The 26,929-nt window shown below is 54.4% G+C and overlaps 2 protein-coding genes and 1 non-coding gene across 54 annotated transcripts in view; 2 read left to right on the top strand and 1 right to left on the bottom strand.

Annotated features, from left to right (window-relative positions):
* The window catches only part of MED24 (mediator complex subunit 24), a 42,368-nt gene extending 19,695 nt beyond the window's left edge, over positions 1-22,673 (top strand). For 7 of the 50 annotated variants that reach the window (XM_074019548.1, XM_074019534.1, XM_074019549.1 and 4 more), the window contains 23 exons: positions 2,622-2,660; positions 2,981-3,054; positions 3,421-3,653; positions 5,319-5,430; positions 5,570-5,720; positions 6,014-6,127; positions 6,686-6,733; positions 9,176-9,258; positions 9,550-9,636; positions 11,303-11,414; positions 12,199-12,341; positions 13,517-13,554; positions 14,001-14,083; positions 14,421-14,599; positions 14,709-14,808; positions 15,115-15,290; positions 18,427-18,691; positions 18,995-19,176; positions 19,312-19,402; positions 19,746-19,845; positions 21,429-21,506; positions 21,834-21,982; positions 22,119-22,673. In XM_074019548.1, coding sequence (XP_073875649.1) covers positions 2,622-2,660; positions 2,981-3,054; positions 3,421-3,653; positions 5,319-5,430; positions 5,570-5,720; positions 6,014-6,127; positions 6,686-6,733; positions 9,176-9,258; positions 9,550-9,636; positions 11,303-11,414; positions 12,199-12,341; positions 13,517-13,554; positions 14,001-14,083; positions 14,421-14,599; positions 14,709-14,808; positions 15,115-15,290; positions 18,427-18,691; positions 18,995-19,176; positions 19,312-19,402; positions 19,746-19,845; positions 21,429-21,506; positions 21,834-21,982; positions 22,119-22,235 — 2,754 coding nt within the window. In that variant the 3' untranslated portion in view covers positions 22,236-22,673. Of the gene's footprint in view, positions 1-2,621; positions 2,661-2,980; positions 3,055-3,420; positions 3,654-3,797; positions 3,855-5,318; positions 5,431-5,569; positions 5,721-6,013; positions 6,128-6,685; positions 6,734-9,175; positions 9,259-9,549; positions 9,637-11,302; positions 11,415-12,162; positions 12,342-13,516; positions 13,555-13,917; positions 14,084-14,420; positions 14,600-14,708; positions 14,809-15,114; positions 15,291-18,426; positions 18,692-18,994; positions 19,177-19,311; positions 19,403-19,745; positions 19,846-21,425; positions 21,507-21,767; positions 21,983-22,118 lie in introns of those variants that run through there. The other 43 variants (XM_074019540.1, XM_015438443.4, XM_015438444.4 and 40 more) reach the window with 19 other exon arrangements.
* On the top strand, positions 13,821-13,924 carry LOC123569661 (small nucleolar RNA SNORD124). The gene has a single exon (XR_006693466.1). It is a non-coding gene; the product is annotated as a small nucleolar RNA SNORD124 (small nucleolar RNA).
* A 1,193-nt stretch (positions 22,674-23,866) lies between the features above and the next one.
* CSF3 (colony stimulating factor 3) lies at positions 23,867-26,231 on the bottom strand. Of its 3 annotated transcripts, none has more exons than XR_012425808.1 (5): positions 26,157-26,231; positions 25,826-25,980; positions 25,336-25,443; positions 25,041-25,183; positions 23,867-24,898 (listed from the first exon to the last, which is right to left on the bottom strand). XR_012425808.1 is itself a non-coding variant. In XM_015438454.3 (5 exons), exons 1-5 carry the CDS (start codon positions 26,194-26,196, stop codon positions 24,734-24,736), a joined length of 615 nt encoding a protein of 204 aa, XP_015293940.3. In that variant the 5' UTR covers positions 26,197-26,231; the 3' UTR covers positions 23,867-24,733. The 3 variants fall into 3 exon arrangements, 2 of the variants coding, with proteins under 2 accessions (XP_015293940.3, XP_045230799.2); XM_015438454.3 differs by having other exon boundaries at positions 25,041-25,187; XM_045374864.2 differs by lacking the exon at positions 25,336-25,443 and having other exon boundaries at positions 25,041-25,187.
* Positions 26,232-26,929: the final 698 nt, after the last annotated feature.

The raw sequence follows: 26,929 nt of genomic DNA, 5'->3' as shown, positions 1-26,929 counted from the left end.
CATGTTGGCCAGGATGGTCTCGATCTCCTGACCTTGTGATCCGCCCGCCTCAGCCTCCCAAAGTGCTGGGATTACAAGCGTGAGCCACCGCGCCCGGCCATCCTGATAGTTTTTGTCATTGTATCCTGCTTTTGTATTTTGGTATGCTTTGCCACTGATTTTGAGTATACCACTGTTACTATTTTTTATGGTATTATTTATATTTTATCAACATTCTGTAATTATTTTTTTAATATGACAAGATTTTATGTAGGGTTTAATTTCAGTTAGGAGAAATTATTTTGAACTAGATCTCCAGTCTTATGATGGTGATGAATAGGTTTTACTAACAGAAATTTATTTTAAGGTAAGATTTTTCCAGAAGGCAACTAGTTAGTAGAATTTATCTATTCCAAGCAATAAAAACTTCCTGAGGATCTATCGTATACCAGTTCTTGGGCTAGATGCTAGAGAAACAGATATAAATTCAATACCATCTCTGTTCTCTGGGAACTTACTGTTCAGGCAGAATTTCCTAAAATGTATTTTGGAAATACTAGGTACATGAGATTCCTTGGTCAAGTACGTTTAAAGAATATTGCTTTGTTTTATCATCAGTTTTCTTAGAGATTCTCATTGTATATGAGTATATCATGGTTTTGAGAAGTTCTGTGGTAAAGTTCTCTGTATATGTTTAATCCAGTGTTTGTCAAATTTATGTCACACACAAGCTCAGGGTGTGTGTGCAACATGTCTGTCTTTCTTTTTTTTTTTTTTGAGACTGAGTCTAGCTCTGTCCCCCAGGCTGGAGTGCAGTGGCACGATCTCGGCTCACTGCCAGCTCCGCCTCCCAGGTTCACACCATTCTCCTGCCTCAGCCTCCAGAGGAGCTGGGACTACAGGCGCCCGCCACCATGCCCAGCTAATTTTTTTGTATTTTTTTTTGGTGGAGACGAGGTTTCACCATGTTAGCCACGATGGTCTCAATCTCCTGACCTCGTGATCCACCCGCCTTGGACTCCCAACGTGCTGGGATTACAGGTGTGAGCTACCATACCTGGCCAATGTGTGACATTTCTTAACAACCTGAGAACCTCTGGAGCAGCATGGTCCAACAGGACTTTCTACAGTGATTGAAATGTTCTTTATCTACCCTGTCTAGTACAGAAGCCCCTGGCCGCGTGTGGCCGTGGAGCACTTGAAATGTGGCTAGTGTGACTGAAGAACTGCATTTTAAATTTTAAATTTTATTTAACTTTTTTTTTTTTTGAGACAGAGTCTCTTGCTCTGTCGCCTAGGCTGGAGTGCAGTGGTGCGATCTTGGCTCACTGCAAGCTCCGCCTCCCGGGTTCACGCCATTCTCCTGTCCCAGCCTCCCTAATAGCTGGGACTACAAGCACCCGCCATCACACCCGGCCAATTTTTTTGTATTTTTAGTAGAGATGGGGTTTCATCGTGTTAGCCAGGATGGTCTTGATCTTCTGACCTCATGATCCTCCCGCCTTGGCCTCCCAAAGTGCTGGGATTACAGGCATGAGCGACCACGCCCAGCCAAATTTTATTTAACTTTAATTAATTTAAATTTAAATAGCCACATGGGGCTAGTGACTTCTCTATTGGATAGGGCAGCTTTGGAAGCTACTCTGAGACATGCTGAGCTAACGGTGTGTTTTTATTTATTCATTCTACAAATATCAAGTTTGTGGTGGTCACTGAGTAAAAGCATCCTTGTCCGCAAGGAGCTTCTGATTTAGTGGGGACTGCAGGCACCTGCCATGTAATGATGAGCCTAAAGTGATTACTGGGAGCACAGAGGAAGGGTTTGAGCTTGGTAAGAGAGGTTGGGGGTTGATCAAGGAAGGTGTCCTGGATGGGTCCTAGAGAGTAAGTTCTGGAGAACAATTAAGAGTTTGTACAGTGAAACTTACTCCGTCTTTCCCCCTCCCCTCCCCTCCGCTCCCCTCCCCCTTGCCCCCTTCCCCCCCTCCTTCCTTCCTTCCTTCCTTTCTTTCTTTTCCTTCCTTTTCCTTCCTTCCCTTCTTCCTTCCCTTTCTTCCTTCCTTGTTTCTTTCTTTCCTTCTTTCTTTCCTTCTTTCTTTCCTTCTTTCTTTTCGTCTCACTCTGTCGTCCAGGCTGGATGGAGTGCAGTGGCACGATCTCGGCTCACTGCAACCTCCAACTCCCTGATTCAAGCGATTCTCCTGCCTCAGCCTCCTGAGTAGCTGGGATTACAGGCACGCACTACCACACCCAGCTAATTTTATATTTTTAGTAGAGACAGGGTTTCACTATGTTGGCCAGGATGGTCTCAAACTCCTGACCTCGTGATCCGCCCGCCTCGGCCTCTCAAAGTTCTGGGATTACAGGCGTGAGCCACCGTGCCTGGCCTGAAACATGGAGCCTCTGAGTATCCCCAAAATCATCTTCTTGATGGGCTTATGCTGATACCATTTGCAGTGAGTCTGACAGAGGCAGGAACAGGGTGGTGCACAGTGACACTGCCTCTCCTTGCCTGGGTTGAAGAGGGCCTCTGGAAGGGATTGAGGTTCAGGAGAGCTACAGCAACTTGAAGCCTCAGTTTTTGTTCCTGTCAACTGTAGGAGACTAGTTACCTAAAGATTATCTTTCTTCCTTCTCTCCAGATGGTGTCCTACTCTTCTGTCCTCACAGCCATCAGTAAGGTATGACCGTAGGCACTCAGGAGCTAGGTTGGGGATGACAGACAAGGCCCCACCTCCTTGACGGCCCTGATCCTGTGACCCATGAGGCTGGATAGGCAGCACATGATGCCTCTGGCTGGCATTGCTGGCCTTCCATGGGAGGGGGATCCTGGCAAGTAGCGGCTGGTGCTTGGGAGCCAATGTCCAGTGTTGAGGGTGCTGAGTCTTGGACCCAAGGTTGGAGGAGAGAGGAGCAGGAGTCCTGAACACACCATCTGCCTCATGTGAGACCTGGGGGTGGACAGGGGCATTCCGTAGCATCTCCACTGTCCTTTCCACAGTTTGATGACTTTTCTCGGGACCTGTGTGTCCAGGCATTGCTAGACATCATGGACATGTTTTGTGACCGTCTGAGGTAAGAGCAGGGGTAAGGGGGCTTACAACGTTCTAGCCTTGTCTTAGTGCAGAGGTGCAGCTCCTAGCACACAGACCGAGACCAACTCTGGGTTCCCATGTTTTTTCTCCCCACCTGCCATCCACACTCACTCATCCCCTCCTTTTCTTACTCCTTTAGGACAGAGTGCCTCCTCTCTGTCTGGAGTAGCTCATTTGAAATCTTGTCCAGTAGAAGCCAAAGCGGCTAAGCGTCTTCCCCAGGACTTTGCTAGCTTTGCAGCCCTAGTCCCTAATAAGGGAGTGCCAGGGACTCTGGGGAACATTGGTGTGGGTCGGATTTCAGCCGTTAGAAGAACAGAGGCTAATTTTGCATCCTTCCCTGTAGCTGTCACGGCAAAGCCGAGGAGTGCATCGGACTGTGCCGAGCCCTTCTTAGCGCCCTCCACTGGCTGCTGCGCTGCACGGCAGCCTCTGCAGAGCGGCTCCGGGAGGGGCTGGAGGCTGGCACTCCAGCCGCTGGGGAGAAGCAGCTTGCCATGTGCCTTCAGCGCCTGGAGAAAACCCTCAGCAGCACCAAGAACCGGGCCCTGCTGCACATCGCCAAACTAGAGGAGGCCTGTATGTCCCTTGATTCCCCTGAGCCCCACCTGCCGCTGCTCCCGTAGCCGGTCCTTTAATTGAGAAGGGAGAGGCAGGATGCCATCCCACCTCTTTCCAGGAGGATCTGAAACCATCCCACTTCCTTTTTTTTCTCCCCATAAGCATTGCACACATCCCAGGGACTTGGGCAGGGTGGCACCCGAGCCAATCAACCAACAGGTATTTACTGAGCATTGTGGTACGCCCAGCACTGTGCTAGGTGCTGCGGGCGGGGGGTGGGGGGCTACCAAAGGAGCATGTGGCAGGGTCCCTGCCCTCATCAAGCATAGCTGCTAGTGGGGAGCAAGACTAATACATCACAGACGCGGAAAAAACTAGAGGACAAGACAAGCACAGTGTCCGTTACTGTGTTTGTCTCCATGTTACTCATCATCTGGAAGCAAATGACTCTTGTATTTGAATGTTACCTAAAATGCCCCTTTTAACACAGTGCCTGTCTGCTGTTGGGCCTGTTGTACCATATGCCTCTTGACCCAAGTTCAGATGTTAAGTGTTGGTACTTTCCAGAGCCTGAGAACAGACAGATCACCTGGCGGGAGGGAAGATGCCGGTATTTCCAGCAACGGGGTCCTAAGGCCATAGTCTTGCTCCTTGAAGCCCAAGTGGCTTGGGACCACCTACAGATCTCTTGTTCTCCAGGAACAAGAATGCTAGAATGGGCTGCTCACGAGGCTTCAGGACCTGGTTGGAGAGCTTGTTTTAGGACTAGTATATTTATTTCTTCCCCAAGTATGTTTTACTACCTGTGAAAAGTCCAAAAACATAATCTTTATATAAAAATGGACTGTGTTGACAGCCTCTTCCTTACCTTGGGCCCTTGATACATGTTTATTGGCTGAAAATCGGATGAATACTGAATTTTAATGGATCTCAGGTCTTGTCTTTTTTTTCCCCCTTTTATGCTCCATGGAGGTTAATGGGCTAGTTGGTGCCATTGTTCATCATTTGACCCTCTGGAATTGTAACTAGGATAAGTAACTTATAATTCAGTGCTAACTGATAGATGGCTTAGACCATGGGTGTGGGCATTAAGGAAGGACAGAACAGTGAGTTAGACCAGTTGGGTGAGTTGCTAAAGGAACTGGGGCTTGAACAGAAGCTTAGAGCATGTGGGAGTTTGAGAGAGGGTGTGTGAGAGGCTTTAGCAGGGGAGGGCAGCAAGCACAATGCCTAGATGAGGGAGTGGTTGAGAATGAGAAGGCCATTTAGGGACCCAGCTCCCCCAGAGGAGAGTGACAGCCTCTGCAAGACTGGACTTTGGGATCCGCCCACTCCTCGAGTGATTTGTGGCTACCCTCCCTGTTCCAGCCACTGGGCTCTGGCCTCCCTCTGCCTCTCTCTCCTGAGCCTGTGTGATGCCATACCTTCTGAAGTCAGCTGGCTGTGTCCCTTGGAAGTCAGGCCTTTGGGAATGGTCTCTGGGGTTTCCAGCTCTCGGTGCCCACTCCCCTTCTGGAAACAGTGCATGCTGCCCTCAGGCCCCTCCTTCCCTGTCGTTCTCAGGGAAAGCCTTCCTGTGTGGTTTCATGTGCCAGAGGGGGTGCCAAAATTGAGGAGTTCGGGGCAAGGCGCTCCCTCTCCCCTGTTTCCCATCACGTTTCTGCACTTCTTTCCCTCTGCCAGCTTCCTGGACTGCCATCGAGCATTCTCTCTTGAAACTTGGAGAGATCCTGGCCAATCTCAGCAACCCCCAGCTCCGGAGCCAGGCTGAGCAGTGCAGCACCCTCATTAGGAGGTACCAGCTCCCTGGGGGATGGTGGTGGAGGGAGAGGGAGGACACGCCCTGGGGTGGGAAGATGTGGCACCTGGTGCCATCCTCTCCACCTTCACCTTTGGTCCCCCAAACACTGTCCCCTGTGTTTGTGATCCCTCAGCATCCCCATGATGCTGTCTGTGCATGCGGAGCAGATGAACAAGACCGGCTTCCCCACCGTCCACGCCGTGATCCTGCTCGAGGGCACCATGAACCTGACAGGCGAGACACAGTCCCTGGTGGAGCAGCTGACGATGGTGAAGCGCATGCAGGTGGGAGGGGCCAAGTGGCTCTCCCCTCCCCAAGGCGGGCGAGCCTGTTGGGGGCAGGAGGGAGGATTCTTGTAGTCCTCCCTGGGAGAAGTGGGGTTTCTCCTGCTCCATGATGGAAAGTGGGTGCTAGTTGTGCACACTTCTGTCATTGGACCTTACGCCCCTGGTTCTCAGCACACAGCTGGGCAGTGACTCTGCCATGCAGTCTCTGAGCCAGCCAAATCCTCGGAGTCCACAGAAGGATGACGGGGTATGGGCACCCTCTTAGGCCTCGTCCTTGGCTCTTCCCACAGCATATCCCCACCCCACTTTTTGTCCTGGAGATCTGGAAAGCTTGCTTCGTGGGGCTCATTGAGTCTCCCGAGGGTACGGAGGAGCTCAAGTGGACAGCTTTCACTTTCCTCAAGGTACTGGGGACGTGGGAGGGGCAGAGCCAGTCTAGGAATGGTTCTCAGGAAGAGCAGTGGCACCCTGGACCTTTGCCCTGTGTTCCTCCCTGTGGGCGCTGGGCCCAGCCGGCCAGGTATCCCAGCGCAAGTTCCCATTGATCATTTTCTCTGGAAGTGCCAGGGCTATATTTAGCCCATTTGGCAGACTCCATTGTTTCTTACCACAGAGGTGTAGTTTAGCTTGGTCATCAGACAGATTGGTGTAGGGCAGTGAAAGGAGCCAGGGAATGGGGCCCCAGTCCTCCTTGAAGCTGGGGATCCACTTTTGCTTATGGCATTTTTTTCTGTTGAGCTAGCAGAGGTATAGGGTCCCAGTGTCCTGTGCCTGGGCCTGGGGGCATCAGGGGCTTGGGCACCTATTGGCATTCTCATTCAGCACTAAGTGTGCTCTCACTCGCAGGGTAGGAGTGTTCCTGTCTCTTTTCCTGGAGCAGGGGGTCGGGGGGATGCCTTCAGGGGTGGATGAAAGAGAAAAGAAATGGATCTTCCTGTTTTTCCCCCTGCCTCACCCCCTAGATTCCACAGGTTTTGGTGAAGTTGAAGAAGTACTCTCATGGGGACAAGGTGAGTTGAGTTGAGGATTGAGATGGAGGCATGGGAGCAGAAACAAGGGCAAAGGGAGGGTCCTTCAGGCCCCAGCTGGGCAGTGTTCTTATGCCTGGAAGAGAGCTGAATGTGTGTGTACACCTCAGTGTGTGCGTGCTTCACAACGTGTGTGCTTCAGTGTGTGCATGTGCTTCAGCATGTGCGTGCTTCGCCATGTGTGTGCTTCAGTGTGTGTGCTTTGCCGTGTGTGTGCTTCAGTGTGTGTGCTTCGCCGTGTGTGTGCTTCAGTGTGTGTGCTTCAGCATGTGTGTGCTTCAGTGTGTGTGCTTCGCCGTGTGTGTGCTTCAGTGTGTGTGTGCTTCAGTGTGTGTGCTTCGCCGTGTGTGTGCTTCAGCGTGTGTGTGCTTCAGTGTGTGTGCTTCAGTGTGTGTGTGCTTCAGCGTGTGCGTGCTTCAGTGTGTGTGTGCTTCAGTGTGTGTGCTTCGCCGTGTGTGCTTCAGTGTGTGTGTGCTTCAGCGTGTGTGTGCTTCAGTGTGTGTGCTTCAGTGTGTGTGTGCTTCAGCGTGTGTGTGCTTCAGTGTGTGTGTGCTTCAGTGTGTGTGCTTCGCCGTGTGTGCTTCAGTGTGTGTGTGCTTCAGTGTGTGTGTGCTTCAGCGTGTGTGTGCTTCAGTGTGTGTGCTTCGCCGTGTGTGCTTCGCCGTGTGTGTGCTTCAGCGTGTGTGTGCTTCAGCATGTGTGTGCTTCAGTGTGTGTGCTTCGCCGTATGTGTGCTTCAGTGTGTGTGCTTCACCGTGTGTGTGCTTCAGCGTGTGTGTGCTTCAGTGTGTGTGCTTCAGTGTGTGTGTGCTTCAGCGTGTGCGTGCTTCAGTGTGTGTGTGCTTCAGTGTGTGTGCTTCGCCGTGTGTGCTTCAGTGTGTGTGTGCTTCAGCGTGTGTGTGCTTCAGTGTGTGTGCTTCAGTGTGTGTGTGCTTCAGCGTGTGTGTGCTTCAGTGTGTGTGTGCTTCAGTGTGTGTGCTTCGCCGTGTGTGCTTCAGTGTGTGTGTGCTTCAGTGTGTGTGTGCTTCAGCGTGTGTGTGCTTCAGTGTGTGTGCTTCGCCGTGTGTGCTTCGCCGTGTGTGTGCTTCAGCGTGTGTGTGCTTCAGCATGTGTGTGCTTCAGTGTGTGTGCTTCGCCGTGTGTGTGCTTCAGTGTGTGTGCTTCACCGTGTGTGTGCTTCAGCGTGTGTGTGCTTCAGTGTGTGTGCTTCGCCGTGTGTGCTTCAGTGTGTGTGTGCTTCAGTGTGTGTGTGCTTCAGCGTGTGTGTGCTTCAGTGTGTGTGCTTCGCCGTGTGTGCTTCGCCGTGTGTGTGCTTCAGCGTGTGTGTGCTTCAGCATGTGTGTGCTTCAGTGTGTGTGCTTTGCCGTGTGTGTGCTTCGCCGTGTGTGTGCTTCAGTGTGTGTGCTTCACCGTGTGTGTGCTTCAGCGTGTGTGTGCTTCAGCGTGTGTGTGCTTCACCGTGTGTGTGCTTCGCCGTGTGTGTGCTTCAGTGTGTGTGCTTCAGCGTGTGCGTGCTTCGCCGTGTGCGTGCTTCAGCGTGTGTGTGCTTCAGTGTGTGTGTTTCAGCGTGCGTGTGCTTCAGCGTGTGTGTGCTTCAGCGTGTGTCTGCTTCAGCGTGTGTGTGCTTCAGCGTGTGTGTGCTTCAGTGTGTGTGTGCATCAGTGTATGTGCACTTCGCTGTGTGTGCGCTTCAGCATGTGCGTGTGCTTCAGTGTGTGTGCTTCAGCGTATGTGTGTGCTTCAGTGTGTGTGTGCTTCAGTGTGTGTGTGCTTCACCGTGTGTGCGCTTCAGCATGTGCGTGTGCTTCAGCGTGTGTGCTTCAGCGTATGTGTGTGCTTCAGTATGTGTGTGTGCTTCAGCATATGTGTGTACTTCAGCGTGTGCGTGCTTCAGCGTGTGTGTGCTTCAGCGTGTGCGTGCTTCAGCGTGTGTGTGCTTCAGCGTGTGTGTGCTTCAGTGTGTGTGTGCTTCACCGTGTGCGTGCTTCACTGTGTGTGTGCTTCAGTGTGTGTGCTTCACTGTGTGTGTGCTTCAGCGTGTGTGTGCTTCAGTGTGTGTGTGCTTTGCCATGTGCGTGCTTCAGCGTGTGTGTGCTTCAGCGTGTGTGTGCTTCAGTGTGTGTGTGCTTCGCCGTGTGCGTGCTTCACTGTGTGTGTGCTTCAGTGTGTGTGCTTCACTGTGTGTGTGCTTCAGCGTGTGTGTGCTTCAGTGTGTGTGTGCTTTGCCATGTGTGTGCTTCAGCATGTGTGTGCTTCAGTGTGTGTGTGTGCTTCAGCGTGTGTGTGCACCCACAGCATACACCCAGGCTCCAGGCAGAAGGCAGCCAGGCAGCTCAGGCTGATGTCTCCAGCAGACAAGGTTGCCTGAGATGATCAGGGCCTGGTGGCCCTGGAAACCAGGTGGACACTTCTGCCTCTTTCTAGGACTTCACTGAGGATGTCAACTGTGCTTTTGAGTTCCTGCTGAAACTCACACCCTTGTTGGACAAAGCTGACCAGCGCTGCAAGTATGAGCTCCCCTGGTCACCCCTACCCTACTGGAAGGGGTTCTGGGCTCTTCCCCTGATCTCTGTGCCAGAGAAGCCTCAGGGGACTCTGTCTCCTTGTTCACTCCCCTTGGCAGGGGCAGGAAGCAGCAGCCCACAGTTGCCAAGTCCCCAGAGCCCCTCTACTGTCCCTCAGGCCCTCCAGATTTTCCTCACCTGAAAGAGGGAGGATGCTGCTCAGGGACTGGCCACTCCCACCCCTCGCCCTCCCAGCCAGGTGCCCAGTTCCCTCCACATCTTTCTCTTTCACAGCTGTGACTGTACAAACTTCCTGCTCCAAGAATGTGGCAAGCAGGGGCTTCTGTCTGAGGCCAGTGTCAACAGCCTTATGGCTAAGCGGTAAGTGTGAGCGCGCCTGGGCTACCCCAAGAGCCCCTTGACCTCTCTCTCTTTACGGTGGGGCTGCTGGGTGCCTTTCAACCTCCTGTCTAAAGTTTGAGTTGCACGTGACTGGGACTGTGCCTGGGGGTACCAGCCGGGTGCGGTGACTCAGGCCTGTCATCCCAGCACTTTGGGAGGCTGAGGTGGGTGGATCACCTGAGGTCGGGAGTTCAAGACCAGCCTGACCAACGTAGAGAAACCCCATCTCCGCTAAAAATAAAAAATTAGCTGTGGTGGCACATGCCTGTAATCCCAGCTACCTGGGAGGCTGAGGCAGGAGAATCACTTGAACCCGGGAGACGGAGGTTGCGATGAGGCAAGATTACGCCATTGCACTCCAGCCTGGGCAACAAGAGCAAAACTCTGTCTCAAAAAAAAAAAAAAAAAAAAGCATGGGTGTCTTCAGACCAGAGTTTTACGTTCTTAGTCATTGCTCTTTAACTCATACCCATCTTTCTGATAAAAGTAAAAATCCTAGGCCGGAGGCAGATGGATTACTTGGAGGCCAGGAGTTCAAGACCAGCCTGCCCAACATGGCAAAACCCCATGTCTACTAAAAATACAAAAATCAGCCGGGCATAGTGGTGTGTGCCTGTAATCTCAGCTACTCTGGAGGCTGAAGCATGAGAATTGCTTGAACCCAGGAGGCAGAGGTTGCGATGAGGCGAAATCATGCCACTGCACCCCAGTCTGAGTGATAGAGTGGGACCTTGTCTCAAAAAAAAAAAATAAGTAAAAATCCTGAATCTTCCTTTAATCTTAAATGTGCTTTAAGAACATTTAAGACTAATGATAGGCTGGGTGCAATGCTTCACACCTGTAATCCCAGCACTTTGTGAGGCCGAGGTGGGCGGATCATGAGGTCAGGAGTTCGAGACCAGCCTGGTCAACATAGTGAAACCCCATCTCTACTAAAAATACAAAAATTAGCTGGGCGTGGTGGTATACACAGTAGTAGTAATTCCAGCTACTCAGGAGGCTGAGGCAGGAGAATCGCTTGAACCCAGAAGGCGGAGGTTGTAGTGAGCTGAGATTATGCCACTGCATTCTAGCCTGGGTGACAGAGCGAGACTCTGTCTCAAAAAACAAAAGACTAATGATAAATAGCCAGGCGCAGTGGCTCACCTGTCATCCCAGGACTTTGGGAGGCCAAGGTGGGCGGGTCACCTGAGGTCAGGAGTTTGAGACCAGACTGGCCAACATGGTGAAATCCCGTCTCTACTAAAAATACAAAAAAGTAGCCTGGCGTGGTGGTGAGTGCCCAGCTGCTCGGAGGGCAGAGGCTGCAGTGAGCCGAGATTGCACCACTGTACTCCAGCCTAGGCGACAGAGTGAGACCTGTCTCGAAAAAAAAAAAAGACTCAGGATAAATCAATGATTGCGACATTGACTATGCGTCCATAAACTTCAGCTGAGATCGCACCACTGCACTTCAGCCGGGGCGACAGAGCGAGACTCCGTCTCAAAAAAAAAAAAAAAAAAAAAAGAATTTCACCCCAATCTGGATATTCTTACATGCTTCCCACCTCCTCTGCTCATTTCCTTCTGGGCTTGAACGAGGGAATGTGTCAAGAATTTCTCTTCATTCCTCTTCCCTTCCTTGACCAACTGGTGATGTCCACAGCAAAGCAGACCGAGAGCACGCACCCCAGCAGAAATCGGGAGAGAATGCCAACATCCAGCCCAACATCCAGCTGATCCTCCGGGCAGAGCCCACTGTCACAAACATCCTCAAGGTGAGTGTGCCCTTCCCTGGCCACCACGGTCTTCTCTTTCTTCTTCCCAGTGCTCCTTCTGCTTGCAGATAAACAAACAGGCCACAGACCTCTGTCTCCTTTAGCTTTTATACATAGTTGCTGTGGAGGTAGTGAAAGGGGAGGCAAGGGCAGCTGCCACCGAATGCTAACCCGTGGGACCTTCATTTGTACACCAGGCACTGCAGTAGGCACTTTCACTTAGGCCGTCTCACGTGGAAACAACAGAGACGTGGGTGCGGTGGCTCACGCCTGTAATCCCAGCATTTTGGGAGGCTGAGGTGGGAAGATCACTTGAGGTCAGAAGTTTGAGACCAGCTTGGCCAACGTGGTGAAACCATGTCTCTACTAAAAACACAAAATTCACTGGATGTGGTGGTGCATGCCTGTAATCCCTGTTACTTGGGAGGCTGAGGCAGGAAAATTACTGAACCCAGGAGGCAGAGGTTGCAGTGAGCCGAGATTGCGCCACTGCACTCCAGCCTGGGCAATAGAGCAAGACTCCGTCTCAAAAAAAAAAAAGGAAACAACATAGAAGCTCCCAGCTGTGACCTTGCCCACTCCAACCTCACCACCTGCATGCCAGTGTAGATGAGAGGGATGGATCGGAGAGCAAGGGTGGGTTTTAGGAATTATTTTCCAGATCGAAGTCAGAAAGATGTAGATTACATTCCAAGTTGTGAAAAAGAGAAAATGTGGCTAGGCTGTATCTTGGGTGGGGGGTCTTCAGTGTTCTTCAGGACTTGATTTCCTGTCCTGTCCCCAGACGATGGATGCAGACCACTCTAAGTCCCCGGAGGGACTGCTGGGAGTCCTGGGCCACATGCTGTCCGGGAAGAGTCTGGACTTGCTGCTGGCTGCTGCTGCTGCCACTGGAAAGCTGAAATCCTTCGCCCGGAAATTCATCAAGTGAGGAAGGCCAAGCCCCTGACCCCAGGGCATGCAGGGAGGCCGCGTGTTGGGAGGAGGCAGCAGGGTAGGAGTCAGGTACCTGGGTCTGGGTCTCATCCAGAGACCCACGGGCCTAGGCAGAGCATCCTGGCTGGAGATCTTGGAGGAAGGGCCTGTTCTTGTGACCTAAGTGTTCCTTTCTCTTCAGCTGAGGATGGAGTGGACATGTTTGGTAAAGGCATGAGGGTAAGGGTTGAGGTGTTGAACACTGGGCATGGAGGAATTCTGAGTATGCCCAGTTATTAATAAGGGGCTCTCAAATTCTGTTGCCTTTGGTTGTCCTGGAATTTGACATATATAGAACATGGTTCCATTCAGTGAGCCATTCTCTAGGCCTTGGAAATCTTCTAACAATAAAAATCCTGGCCAGGCGCGGTGGCTCAAGCCTGTAATCCCAGCACTTTGGGAGGCCGAGACGGGCGGATCATGAGGTCAGGAGATCGAGACCATCCTGGCTAGCACGGTGAAACCCCATCTCTACTAAAAAATACAAAAAACTAGCCGGGCGAGGTGGCGGGCGCCTGTAGTCCCAGCTACTCGGGAGGCTGAGGCAGGAGAATGGCATAAACCTGGGAGGCGGAGCTTGCAGTGAGCTGAGATCCGGCCACTGCACTCCAGCCTGGGCGACAGAGCGAGACTCCGTCTCAAAAAAAAAAAAAAAAAAAAAAATCCTTCTGGCCGGGTGCGGTGGCTCACGCCTGTAATCCCAGCACTAAGGGAGGCCAAGGTGGGTGGATCACCTGAGGTCAGGAGTTGAAGACCAGCCTGGCCAACTTGGTGAAACCCTGTCTCTACTAAAAATATAAAAAATTAGCCAGGTGTGGTGGTGGGCATCTGTAATCCCAGCTACTTGGGAGACTGAGGCAGAAGAATTGCTTGAACGGAGGCAGAGGTTGCAGTGAGCTGACATTGTGCCACTGTACTCCAGCCTGGGTAACAGAGCGAGGCTCTATCTCAAAAAAAAAAAAAAAAAAAAAAGAAATCCTTCTTTTTCCTGTACCAATGTGTCTCATTTTAAGTTTAACCAGTAACTCAGACTCTAGCGACCGCTCTCTGAGCATGTGTAGTCCCCAGCGCCCAGCTACTGCTCAGCTCATGCCCTGGTTAATGCAACCTGTCTCCATTCCTTTCAGTTTGAATGAATTCACAACCTATGGCAGCGAAGAAAGCAGTAAGTCAGCCCTGTACATCTGCAGGCCCAGTGGGCCCTGAGGAGGGGTGTGGCGGGAGAGTGTGGGAGGGAGGAGGGCTCCCGGGCTCAACAGGGGGAGGCTATGCTCCCTCGTCAGAGCCATGACCAACGGAAGCTTCCACAGAGCTTGAAAGTGGGTAATGCTGGGACAGTATTCTTCCCAGACCATCCATCCCTATGTCTCCTTCCCCCCTCACTCCTTTATGACTTGGTTGGGTATGCCAGGAGAGGGTGCTGGGGGTCTTTGGTTTCAAGGAAGGGATGATGTTCCAGTTGAGACTCAAGAAAAGGATTCTGAGCCTCAGAGCTTTGAAGGAGCCACTTGGTCCCTGACCTTCCTAGAGGCAAATCCCGATCCCTGTCGACCCAGACACCGACCGCCCCCTGCCCTCGTCTGGGAGCTCAGCCTTCCTGTCCTTCCACAGCCAAACCGGCCTCCGTCCGGGCCCTGCTGTTTGACATCTCCTTCCTCATGCTGTGCCATGTGGCCCAGACCTATGGTTCAGAGGTGAGAGAGAGGGGAGCAACGGGGACGGGGGCTCAGGGGAAGAAGGTAACCCGAAACTCTCCCCACCTCACCGCCTGCACCCCCACAGCCTCTCAGCCAGTTAGTTCTGTGGGCCTCAGAAACCAGGTGCCCACCCGGACGGCCCCTTCAGCCCCATGTTCACACTGACCACTAGGTGGCAGCATTGCCCCCGTCTGGCTCCCTTAGAACAGTTCGTCCCTAGTCTTCGGGCTGGGCTGGAGCAGCAGCCTGGCGGGAAAGGGTGCAGTCCCAGGTCCAGCGCTGGCAGGCGCCGCGCCCTCCCCACTCGGCTGGTGCCCCCCTTCCCCTTTCCCAGGTGATTCTGTCTGAGTCGCGCACAGGAGCTGACGTGCCGTTCTTCGAGACCTGGATGCAGACCTGCATGCCTGAGGAGGGCAAGATCCTGAACCCTGACCACCCCTGCTTCCGCCCCGACTCCACCAAAGTGGAGTCCCTGGTGGCCCTGCTCAACAACTCCTCGGAGATGAAGCTGGTGTCAGTGGCCCGGGCGCCCACTCCAAGGGTGGCGGTGGGGGCAGGGTCAAGACCCTCTCCCCGAGCCCGTCCCCTGCTCCTCTGTGCTGACTTCTCTGCACTCCCGCAGGCAGATGAAGTGGCACGAGGCCTGTCTCAGCATCTCAGCCGCCATCTTGGAAATCCTCAATGCCTGGGAGAATGGGGTCCTGGCCTTCGAGTCCATCCAGGTAGCCCCCCCCTTCCCAGCAGCCTTCGCTCCCTTGAGACGCAGAGCCAGCCAGTGATGACTTGTTATATTTCGTAAGGGCAAGAAGACCTTTAATCCAGGAGCTCATGTTTTGATATCGATCTTTTGTGTAATTGTAGTCTTAGCCACTCCCTCTGGCCCAGGTAGCTCTGGGAAGATCAAACTTGTGGGGAGTGTGGCCCGGGACTCCACCCGCTGCACTGAGCTGCCCACAGAGGCTGAGAAGGTGATGGTGGTTCAGGAAAGGGAGATAGATGGTAGCCCATCACCTTTCCCTCTCCCCTAGAAAATCACTGATAACATCAAAGGGAAGGTATGCAGTCTGGCGGTGTGTGCTGTGGCTTGGCTTGTGGCCCACGTCCGGATGCTGGGGCTGGATGAGCGTGAGAAGTCGCTGCAGATGATCCGCCAGCTGGCAGGGCCGCTGTTTAGTGAGAACACCCTGCAGTTCTACAATGAGAGGTCAGTAACCCACCTTCCCTTCTCAGACCCTACAAGTGTGTTGTGAGAAGTCAGCACATCCAATAACAAGCACCCTTCTCTTTTCTGACCTTCGCAGACACGCTGCTCGATCATTCGCTCACTCACTTTCCCATTCATGCATTCACTCACCTGACTCGGCAAACATGTACTGTGTCTCTGTGGCAGAAGCGTTTATATGCCAGCACCTGCTGTGTATCAGAAATGCAGACCCAAACAGGGTCTGCCCGCAGAGACTCAAGTTCTAGACAGCTAGCTCCCAAAAGAAGACAACTGTATGACTGTCTAGGAGCTAGGAAACTGTCTGTAGGTTTTACAGGCCATCCCCCACCCTCAGTTCTCTCTTAGGACAGTTTCCTGCCCTGGCTCTTCGAGGGCTTGGAGGACTTCCGTGGTGACCAGCTACATTGAGTTCATTCACCCAACCAATAAGTTGTTTGCTTTTTTTATTGTAAAACACACATAAGATTTGCCATCTTAGCCATGTTGTTTAAGTGTGCTGTTCAGTAGTGTTAAGTATATTCACACTGTTGTGTAACAGGTCTTCAGAACTTTCTTCTTACATCTCTGAAACTCTGTACCCGCTGAACAACAACTTCCCATTTTCCCCTCCCTCCAGCTCCCAGTCACTACCATTTTGCTTTCTGTGTCTAGGAATTTGACTACTTGACACTTTTTTTTTTTTTTTTTTAGACAAGGTCTTATTCTTGCCCAGCCCAGAGTGAGTCTCACTGCAACCTCAAACTCCTGGGCTCAAGTGATCCTCTCGCCTCAGCCTCCCAAGTAGCTGGGACTGCAGGCCCACAGCCAGCTAATTTTTCTATTTTTTGTAGAGACACGGTCTCATTATATTGCCAGGTCTTGAACTCTAGGCCTCAAGTGATCCTCTCACTGGGGACTCCCAAACTGCTGGGATTAGAGGCGTGACTCACCGCGCCCTGCTGAATTTGACTACTTTTTAGATGCCTCATTTAACTGGAATCATACAGTCCTTGCCTTTTCGTAATTGACTGACTTCACTCAGCATGATGTCCTCAAAGCTCATCCATGTAGTAGCATGTGACAGGATATCCTTCCTTTTTAAGGCTGAATAATACTCTGTTGTGGGCCAGGCGTGGTGGCTCACGCCTGCAATCCTAGCACTTTGGGAGGCTGAGGCGGGTGGATCACTTGAGGTCAGGAGTTTAAGGCCAGCCTGGCCAACATGGTGAAACTTTGTCTCTACTAAAAATACAAAAATGAACAGGGAGTGGTGGCAGGCGCCTGTAATCCCAGCTACTTGGGAGACTGAGACAGGAGAATCACTTGAACCCAGGAAGTGGAGGTTGCAGTGAGCCGAGATTGTGCCACTGCACTCCAGCCTGGGTGAAAGAGTGAGACTATCTCAAAAAACAAAACAAAAATAAAAACAAAACCTCTGTTGTGTGGCTATACCACATCTTGATCCCTCCTCTGTCAGTGGACAGTTCACCTGCTTCCACCTTTGGGCTATAGTGAATAGTGCTGCTGTGAACTTGGATGTTTACCAGCCAATATGTTTTGGGTGCTGCCATGTCTTTTTTTTTTTTTTTTTTTTTTTTTTTTTTTTTTTTTTTTTTTTTTTTTTTGAGACGGAGTCTCACGCTGTTGCCCAGGCTGGAGTGCAGTGGCGCGATCTCGGCTCACTGCAAGCTCCCCCTCCCGGGTTCCCGCCATTCTCCTGCCTCAGCCTCCTGAGTACCTGGGACTACAGGCGCCCGCCACCGCGCCCGGCTCATTTTTTGTATTTTTAGTAGAGACGGGGTTTCACTGTGGTCTCGATCTCCTGACCTTGTGATCCGCCCGCCTCGGCCTCCCAAAGTGCTGGGATTACAGGCTTGAGCCACCGCGCCCGGCCTGCTGCCATGTCTTTATGGCAACGTTGAGGATGTCTTTATTTTATTTATTTATTTATTTGTTTGCTTGTTTGTTTATTTATTTATTTATTTATTTATTTATTTATTTTTGAGACGGCGTTTCGCTCTGTTGCCCAGGCTGGAGTGTTGTGGCCTGATCTCGGCTTACTGCAACCTCCACCTCCTGGATTCAAGAGATTCTCCTGCCTCAGCCTCCTGAGTAGCCAGGATTACAGGCATGCGCCACCACACCCGGCTAATTTTTGTATTTTTAGTAGAGATGGGGTTTCACTATCTTGGCCAGGCTGGTCTTGAACTCCCGACCTCAGGTGATCTGCCCGCCTCAGCCTCCCAAAGTGCTGGGATTATTGGTGTGAGCCACTGTACCGGGCCTGAGGATGTCTTAATAGGGAGAAGGGGAAGCATTGAGCTGAATGAGGTTTGGAGGGTCTGGAAAAGCACATCTCGTTTTCCCCTTGCTTCCTTCTTTTTTCCTTTCTTCCCGCATTTCCCCGCTACCTCCCCCCTGCCCTACCCAATAGGGAACTCATTCTGGTGTAACCCATTCTAAGCACCCTGAGTCCTATCTGGGTAAGGGGTAGTGGGAAGTCTGACTCCATTGTGCAGGTGGGAAAACTGGCTCTAAAAGTCATAGCAACTTTCCCAGAGCCACCCTGCATTCCAGGAACAGTCAGCACTCGGCCTGGGTCGGTATTCACTTCCAAAGCCTCTTTCCACGAGAAAATTCCTGGATATACACTTCTATCTGCCCAGCTACCAGGGGCCGGGAAGAGTCCTGTGGGGCAGCCCTTGGGCCTCTCCTGGAAGGAACAGTTTACTTTGGGAGGAGGCCAGGGCTGGGCGGGGACCCCCAAGCACTCACCCCAGGAGGAAGTGATTGCGTTTGTTTATGTGGCAGGTTGGCAGGGCCCAGGCCTGCGAGATGGGGGAAGTTGGAGAATAAAAGAAAATGTGAATATCTGGCTGGAATGGCCAGGGAGAGGAAAGTCCCTGCCCAGTCCCTGTTGATAGGCTTTGTGTCCTCCAGGTGAGAGACCTGCCAGGAGCAGAGACGGAGCCAGGTCGCTCCGGGGTGTACCCTCCCCCAGCGCAGAACTGAGTTAATGCCCCAGGGAGATTTCTGTAACCCAAGTCCAGGGGAAAGTCTGGCATGGCTGTTGCCTCCTCTCCTTCCCCACCCCACAGTGGCATCTGAGCCTCAGGTCCTCTCGGCCCTCTCCTAGGGTGGTGATCATGAACTCGATCCTGGAGCGCATGTGTGCCGACGTGCTGCAGCAGACAGCCACGCAGATCAAGTTTCCCTCCACCGGGGTGGACACGATGCCCTACTGGAACCTGCTGCCCCCCAAGCGGCCCATCAAGGAGGTGCTGACGGACATCTTTGCCAAAGTGCTGGAGAAGGGCTGGGTGGACAGCCGCTCCATCCACATCTTCGACACTCTGCTGCACATGGGCGGCGTCTACTGGTTCTGCAACAACCTGATCAAGGTATTTGGGCTAGAGTGGCTGTAGGCTGACATCGGTCCTGTCCCCTGGCTCCCCACACCTGGCCTGGTCTGCCAGGCTTCCCTAAGAGGCTGCCGTGAACCAGGTGGCCTCCCCGGGATGCCTCGCCTCAGAGTTGCCTCCTTGGGGAGCTCTGGCCAGAGACTGGGATTCAGCCTGAGGGGCGGAGCAACATCTGGAACCCCTCTGCAGGCCTTCCTGTACAGCCATGCTGGGGTGGTAGGGTGTCAGAGCCCCAGATCCCAGGCCCCTGGCTCCTGAACTGCCCCGCTTCCTGCGCACTAGGAGCTGCTGAAGGAGACGCGGAAGGAGCACGCGCTGCGGGCAGTGGAACTGCTCTACTCCATCTTCTGCCTGGACATGCAGCAAGTGACCCTGGTCCTGCTGGGCCACATCTTGCCTGGCCTGCTCACTGACTCCTCCAAGTGGCACAGCCTCATGGACCCCCCAGGCACTGCTCTTGCCAAGTAAGATTCTCTTCAGAGCTTGCCCTGCTCCTGCCACCCAGGGTCAGGCACCCCTCACCTAGTGCCACTCGGGGGTGACACAGAAAGCTCCGGGTCGCCTCTCACTGTCCCCCTTTTTCTGGAACCCTTTGCCAGGCTGGCCGTATGGTGTGCCCTCAGTTCCTACTCCTCCCACAAGGGACAGGCATCCACCCGCCAAAAGAAGAGACACCGCGAAGACATCGAGGTAGGCCCCCACCTCCCACCGCCCCCGCCGGCTTCACTTGTTCACTGGTTTGTTCAGCATTTCCTGAGGATTCCCCAGGCAAAGGGAAGCAGATGGGGCCCCTGCCCTTGGGGCAGCTGTGCCCGGGCATGATTGGTGAGGAATCTGCATGGGTGGTCTGTGTGGCCCCAACCTGCCCATGGACACAAGGGGTCTGTAGGATTGTGGGAGGGGTTGAGCAGAGAGGGACTGAGGCCCTGCTGGCCTGCTGACCTCACTCAAATCGGAGCTCCAGCTCTTTTCCCTGACAGCTGGAAGCTGGGGGGGTTTAGGAGTGTGTAACAGTGACTCTCACACCCTCTAGGACTATATCAGCCTCTTCCCCCTGGACGATGTGCAGCCTTCGAAGTTGATGCGACTGCTGAGCTCCAATGAGGATGATGCCAACATCCTTTCAAGCCCCAGTGAGTGTGTGGGCTGGCGGCACGCCGCTCCCGTTCCTGGGAATTCACTCCCCGATGCTGCCACTCTGCCGCTGCCCCAGCTGCAGGCATCTTTGCAGCTGGTCAGAGAGGGTGTGGAAGGGACCTGCTGTTTTAGCCCCCAGGGGGGTGCTCTGTATCTTGCCCCTAGGGAAGAGGTTGCTGTTCTCACTCCCTGAGGGTTGAAGCTCCTCTGCCCAGGTCCAGCCCAGCCCACAGCTGTTCCCCCGAGCCCCCCTCCCGCCCCCGTCTGCAACCCTCCTGCCCCCTCCCTTACCCCAGGGTTGAGGGGATGACAAGCTACCCAAGTGAGTTCACCGCCTCAGGCACAGCCTGTGCCATTGACTCACCAGCTCTGACCTTCCTTCCTTCCCCCAACATGCCTGGAGAGGCCCGGGCTGGAACTTGGGACTACTCCCCACCTTCCTGCCTAAAGAGCACACCCCCCCACCCCTCTCTTCCCTGGAGGGCATCCTTCTCACTGTCCTCTCCTCCCTGCCAAACTTACTGCAAAGGGCTCCTTCTGTGGCATTTTTCCTGTTTCCAGAGATTTCTCCTGAGCCTGAACTTTTCTCTGAAGGCTTTTAGGGACTAGGGGACCGATTATACACTTGATCAGAAGAAAAATGCTCCAGCTGCAAGCGCTGTGACCTTTAGTGACTGAGCCAGCCCCCATCTGGGTCTCCTCATCTGTAAATGGGGTGTTGTGAGGAGTAAGTGGCCTAGGAAGTACCAAGATCGGCCCCTGGCGCTGTGTGCTCGCCACACGTTAGTTTTTCTCTCTCATCTCCGTTGGGATCTCTCTGTATCCGAGGCCCCTCTGTGCCTTTTTTGTTGTTGTTTTTTGAGTTGGAGTCTCCCTCTCTTGCCCAGAGGGAGTGCAGTGACGTGATCTTGGCTCACTGCAACCTCCGCCTCCTGGGTTAAGCAGTTTTTCTGTCTGAGCCTCCTGAGTCGCTGGGACTACAGGCGCCTGCCACAACGCCCGGCTAATTTTTGTATTTTAGTAGAGATGGGCTTTCGCCATATTAGTCAGGCTGGTCTCAAACTCCTGAACTCAGGTGATCTACCCGCCTTGGCCTCCCAGAGTGCTAGGATTACAGGCATGAACCCCCGCGCTCAGCCTGTTTTTTTGAGACAGGGTTTTGCTCTGTTGCTCATGCTGGAGTGCAGTGGCACCATCTCGGCTCACTGCAGCCTTGTTCTCCTGGGCTCAAGCAGTCTGCCTCAGCCTCCCAAGGAGCTGGGACTACAGGCTTTGGCACCATGCCCAGCTAATTTTTGTATTTTTTGTAGAGATGGGGTCTCGCTAGTTGCCAAGGTTGGTCTTGAACTCCTGGGCTTAAGCAGTCCTCCTGCCTTGGCCTCCCAAAGTGCTGGAATTACAGGTGTGAGCCCCTGCACCCAGCCTCCCTCTGTGCTCTTGATCTCAGGGTCTTCTCTGGGCTTTCCATGTACCAGTTACCTCCGATGGGTGAAGGTCAGGTGGGGGTATCCCCAGGGAGCGCCGCTTTTGCACTCGGCAGGCTGTTCCCCAGCGCTCTGTCTGCTCTGTCCCACAGCAGACCGGTCCATGAGCAGCTCCCTCTCAGCCTCTCAGCTCCACACCGTCAACATGCGGGACCCTCTGAACCGAGTCCTGGGTAAGTTCCCCACCCGTGCTGCTGAACCTGGGGTTAAGCTGGACGAGTCCCTCTCCTCATGGAGGCTGGGCGACCTTGTCATCTGGAAGGGGCCTCATGGTGCCCCTCCCTTCTCCCTCCATGCTCCTCATTGCTGGCTGTCCTGGCTCCCAGGCTCCTGTCTAGTTCCCCCCCTCCCCTCCCCGGTTGCCTTTTATATTTTCTCTCTCTGACACCCCGTTTTGGGGACATGCTCAGCATGTATTTCTTTTCCCTTTTCAGTCCCGCCTTCTCCCAGAGTGTGACCTCACCCCCTCTCATGGAACTCCCTCCTGTCACTCTCCACAGCCAACCTCTTCCTGCTCATCTCCTCCATCCTGGGGTCGCGCACCGCTGGGCCCCACACCCAGTTCGTGCAGTGGTTCATGGAGGAGTGTGTGGACTGCCTGGAGCAGGGTGGCCGCGGCAGTGTCCTGCAGTTCATGCCCTTCACCACCGTGAGTACCACCTTCCTGGCTCTCCCGCTGGTGCTGGGGCCTCGGTGCAGCCCTTGGAGCAGGGAGGGGCCTCCTTCCCCTGGGACAGCACGCCCACCACCAGCCATCCAGCAAGCAGCATCTCTGTCTGTGGCAGGTGTCGGAACTGGTGAAGGTGTCAGCCATGTCCAGCCCCAAGGTGGTTCTGGCCATCACGGACCTCAGCCTGCCCCTGGGCCGCCAGGTGGCTGCTAAAGCCATTGCTGCACTCTGAGGAGCTTGGCATGGCCGCAGTGGGGGCTGGGGGCTGGGGACTGGCACAGCCCCAGGTGCCTCCAAGGGAAGCAGTGAGGAAAGATGAGGCATCGTGGCTCACATCCGCTCCACATGGTGCAAGAGCCTCTGGCAGCTTCTAATTCCCCGCTTCTGACTCCTGACCTCCAGGATGTCTCCTGGTTTCCTCTTTTGAAATTTCTTCTCTGTCTGCCAGCACCTGAGGAGTGTGAGCAGCCTGGACCACAAGCCCAGTGGTCACCCCTGTGTGCGCCCGCCCCAGCCCAGGGGTAATCTTACTTCTGAGGAACTTTCTAGACGCAGAGAGTGTGTGTGTGTGTGTGTGTGTGTGTGTGTGTGTGTGTGTATATATTTTGTAATATGTGAGGGAAATCTACCTTTGTTCATGTGTAAATAAAGCTCCTCGTGGATCCCTTTGCGACTGTGGGTGCTGTTGGTATCAGTGTCACCCGGGGCGGGGCACAGTGCTCTCTCCCTGGACTGCCTGTGCTGTGGCCGGGGAAAGCGCACTCCTGTGGTGAGGAGGAGGAGGAAGAGGTGCAGAGGTGGCAGGGCTTAGGGTCCTATGTGGACTTGCTCAGCTGAGGAAGGGCCAGGGGAAAGCAGCTTCCCTTCCTTGGAGCCAAGTTGGCCGGCCTGCTGCCCCTCCCGCAAAGCCAGCTGTACCCTGAAAGGGGAGAGGCTTTGGCTCAGGGCCCCACAGTGCTGGGGCAGGGTGGCCTGCTCTGCTTTCTCCCGAACCTGGCCCAACCCTACCCACACTCTGACTAGCCTGGGATTTGGTCTGTTGCCTCCAAAAAAGGACTGGGGGATGGGAGGCGGGGGGATGAGGGCCGGACCTTTCTTTAACCCTTCCTTGCCTGCCTCACACGTCTCCGAGCCTGGCAGTGGACACTTCTGACCCTGCTTTCCGAGGAGCCACGGGCTGGGGAGGTGGGAGGGACCGAGGAGCTGAGGAGGACAAGGCTTGGGCAGATAGTGGACTGGGGGCTGGTGGGGGTACCCCAAAGCCACACAGGAGTCTTTGGCTGCAGGCAGGCCTCACACCTGCAGTGTGGTCGCTGGCCCCCGTACTTGCCACAGCTCCACACCCTCCTGTGCTGTGAGCTTAGCGCTCTTCAGCTTACGGGGCTGCTGCACCAGCTGGGGCAAGTGCAGAGACTGAGCCTGAGGAGGAGAGAAACTCCAACTTGATGGATGGGCTCAAGTTTATGGAAGATGGTAAGTGACAAGCCTGGTACAGATGCTCAGCACTCCCTGGCTTCATCTTGTCTGACTGTGTCTGGCCTGTTAAGCCCACCTGGACCCCATGTGCTCTCCTTTCCGGGTTCCCATGGTCCCAGTGCCTCTGTCTTCCCTGCGCGGCTGTGGCTGCTCATTCCACGTCTGCCTTGTTCCCTGCTGTGTCCCCAGCACTTAGCCCAGCGTCTGCACAGAGTGGGTGCTCAGATAAACACGTGCTAATGGAATGAATGTCAGACGAACTTGAGAACCTTCCCCCTTCTCCCTGGACCTCCTCCCCGACCTCCCTCAGGCCTCTCCCACCCTTCAGCCACCTTCCCAGCCCCTGACCAGGCACCAGCTGGACTCAAGAAGGAGGAAGGACATGACTGGAGGCAAACACTTTATTATCCTGAAGTTTGGTTACAATGCGACAGTGGAGGGGACACTGGTGAGTCGGGGGTGAAGAGGTGGAGGGTGACAGTCGAGCTTCCTTTCACACACACGTCTGACATCATTCCTCCTGTCTGCTCCCTCCCACATCCCCAGTCCCCGTCCAGCAAGGCAAATGTCCAGGCACCTGCCCAGCCCTAAAAAGAGTCATAGTCTTGACCCTCATGGGGGCAGGGCAGGTGTCCCGAGGGCACCCAGAAAAACAGGAGACACGTCGGTGATGCCTGAGTTCCTCATGCGGGGAGTCAAACCATGTCCCAAAAGTCTTAAGAAGAAAAACGAGATTCCCCAGCAAGTTCGTGGGACCCCAGGGCCATGCTTCCCAGCTCTGGCTGCCTCTGCTTGTCCAGGGACCTCACACCCAAAGGGATGGAGGGGTTGCTGTGCAGTCGGCTGAGGCCAGAGTGAGGGGTGCAAGGACCCAGATGGGGAACACTGCTGTTTAAATATTAAACAGGGATTTCTTGTCTCCCACGTGGGAGACCTGATACTCCCAAGGGCCCCAGGTGGGGACCCTCGGGACCAGGGGCTTACTGTGGCTCATCCCAGTGCCCACTGCAGAGCCAGGGCTGGGGAGCAGTCACAGTAATAAATACTTGGTATTTACCTATCTACCTCCCAGTCCAGGGGATGGGAGGACAGGAGCTTTTCTCACTGCTACAGGCAGGAGAATGAAACTCAGAAATGCAGGGAAGGACACAGAGGCCTGGGGCTTTGTTCTGCTCTTCCCTGTCTTTAAATATGAGGCTTAAATAGGCATAAATATTAAATAGAGATAAATACATGGGATGGGGAGGGCTTGGCTCAGGACTGGGCAAGGTGGCGTAGAACGCGGTACGCTAGCTCCAGGAAGCGCTGCAGATGGGAGGCAACCAGGACGCCTCCCGCCCGGCGCTGGAAGGCAGAGGTGAAGGCTGGCATGGCACCCTGGGTGGGCTGCAGGGCAGGGGCCATTCCCAGGTCTTCCATCTGTAAAGGAAAGCTGCGATCAGTGGCTGGGCCCTGCTGAGTGGGTGTTATTACAAATGAGGAAATGCTGGGGGCTGACAGGCCCGGCTGCGGTGCCCAGAATGCCAGCATGACCTTGGCAACCCTGCCCAACAAGGCTCACCTGCTGCCAGATGGTGGTGGCAAAGTCGGCAATGTCCAGCTGCAGTGTATCCAAGGTGGGGCCCAACTCAGGGGAGATCCCTTCCAGGGCCTGCAGGAGGCCCTGGTAGAGGAAGAGGCTGCTATGGAGTTGGCTCAAGCAGCCTGTCTGGGAGACAGAGCGGAAGAGTTAGGGGGTGCTGCCTGAGACCCTCCCATCAGGCCCCCGGCTTGGAGCCTGGAGACCTGGGGGAGCCCATGGGTGTCCCTCCTTTCCTTTCCCCTCCTCATCAGCCTTATCCTTTCCTGACACTCACCAGCTGCAGGGCCTGGCTGGGGCAGCTGCTCAGGGGAGCCCAGGGGATGCCCAGAGAGTGTCTAAGCAGCACCAGCTCCTCAGGGTGGCACAGCTTGTAGGTGGCACACTGGGGATGGAAGGATGCAGAGTGAGACTCGCCGTGGCCAGGTCGCCGCTCCTCCTTCCCTGGTCCTCTCTGATTCTCTGGTCTTTCCCCTCCCTCCATGTCTTGCCAGGCTGTTCAGTTCCTCTCTGCCCTGCACCCCCACCCTCTGATCTCACAGCGGCTCTTGTCCTGAATGTGATGCCTCCACTCCCATCCCAGCCAGCCCTCCCGAGCACTGTCCCCACCAAGGTCCTCCTCCCCAAGTCCCTTCCCAGCCTTCCCCAGCTCCACCGCTCCTAATATTCTCCCACATCCCTTCCTGAGGATGTCGGCCCACAGTTCCATCCCCCTTAGCTCTCCCCACTGGGCTTCCCTCCACAGCCCTCTCGCCCGCCTCACTCACCAACTTCTCCTGCAGCGCGGCACCGTCGCCCTGGATCTTCCTTACTTGCTCTAAGCACTTGAGCAGGAAGCTCTGGGGCAGGGAGCTGGCAGGGCCCAGGGGGGTGGCTTCCTGCACTGTCCAGAGTGCGCTGTGCCACAGCAGCAGCTGCAGGGCTGGGGACAGAGCAGGCTCAGGAGACATGCTGTTCCCTACCACCTGAGGCCCTCTCGGGGACACTGGGTGCCTTTAATCCCCATTCCCAGAACGGGGATCCCCAGCCCCTCTGTCACACCAGCCTCCCTCCCATGCCAGGGCGGGCAGCTCTCCCATTCTGGGCCAAGAAACTCACCCATCAGCTTCATGGGGCTCTGGGCGGCAGGTATAGCCATGGGTCTGGGTGGGGCTGGGCTGCAGGCTCCGGGCTGTTTTGGGGCCCAGCTCCAGGGGGGCCTTTATACATAACGCCACGGAGGCCTGGGAGGAAATTACCTGGGGCCACGACTAAGACTTAGTAATAACTTCCCAGGATTTATGCAAATTTGATGTCCAAGACAATGCAGGGGGGTTGGAACAAAAAGCTGTTTGCGAAAGTTTTGTGAAATTGTGGAATCTCTGATACTTCTTTGACGTCGCCTTGCCCCCCTCAAACTCCCTTCCTCCCGCTGCCCCACCCAGGCCTGAATGGTCCCAGGGTGTTTGAACAGAACAGCTGAACAAAGGCTGAGCCGCTGGTAGATGCCTGGAGGCGGCAGCAGCCTGTGGGGAAGTGGCGGCTGAGTGGGGTCTCCCTCTGCTCTGGCAGACTTGCGGGGGCAGTGTCTTTGCCCCTCTCCTTTGGGATTCTCAAGCCTGTCCCCAGAGCCCCCACATTCTAAGAGAGAAACTGGTTGCCCCCATTCCTACCCCCAAACTCTCCAGAGGCTGCCTGTCTGGGTGACCTCCTGAGGGCCCCTACCTGAGATAAGGACATTGGGTCTTGGCTGCAGTGCCCACCCCACACTTGGATAGGCACCATCGAAAGTTCCAGGCTGTCCTGACCCAAGCTGATTAGCTGGGAACTCCCCCAGAAACCCCCCTGACCCCATGACTCATTCAGTTAAGCCCCTGGAATCCCGGTAGAGC

This window comes from Macaca fascicularis, chromosome 16 (assembly GCF_037993035.2).
Source record: "Macaca fascicularis isolate 582-1 chromosome 16, T2T-MFA8v1.1".
In the NCBI taxonomy this organism is placed as follows: Eukaryota; Metazoa; Chordata; class Mammalia; order Primates; family Cercopithecidae; genus Macaca; species Macaca fascicularis.
The sequence above is the reverse complement of the archived record's forward strand: the minus strand, read 5'-3'. Positions and strand labels throughout refer to the sequence as shown.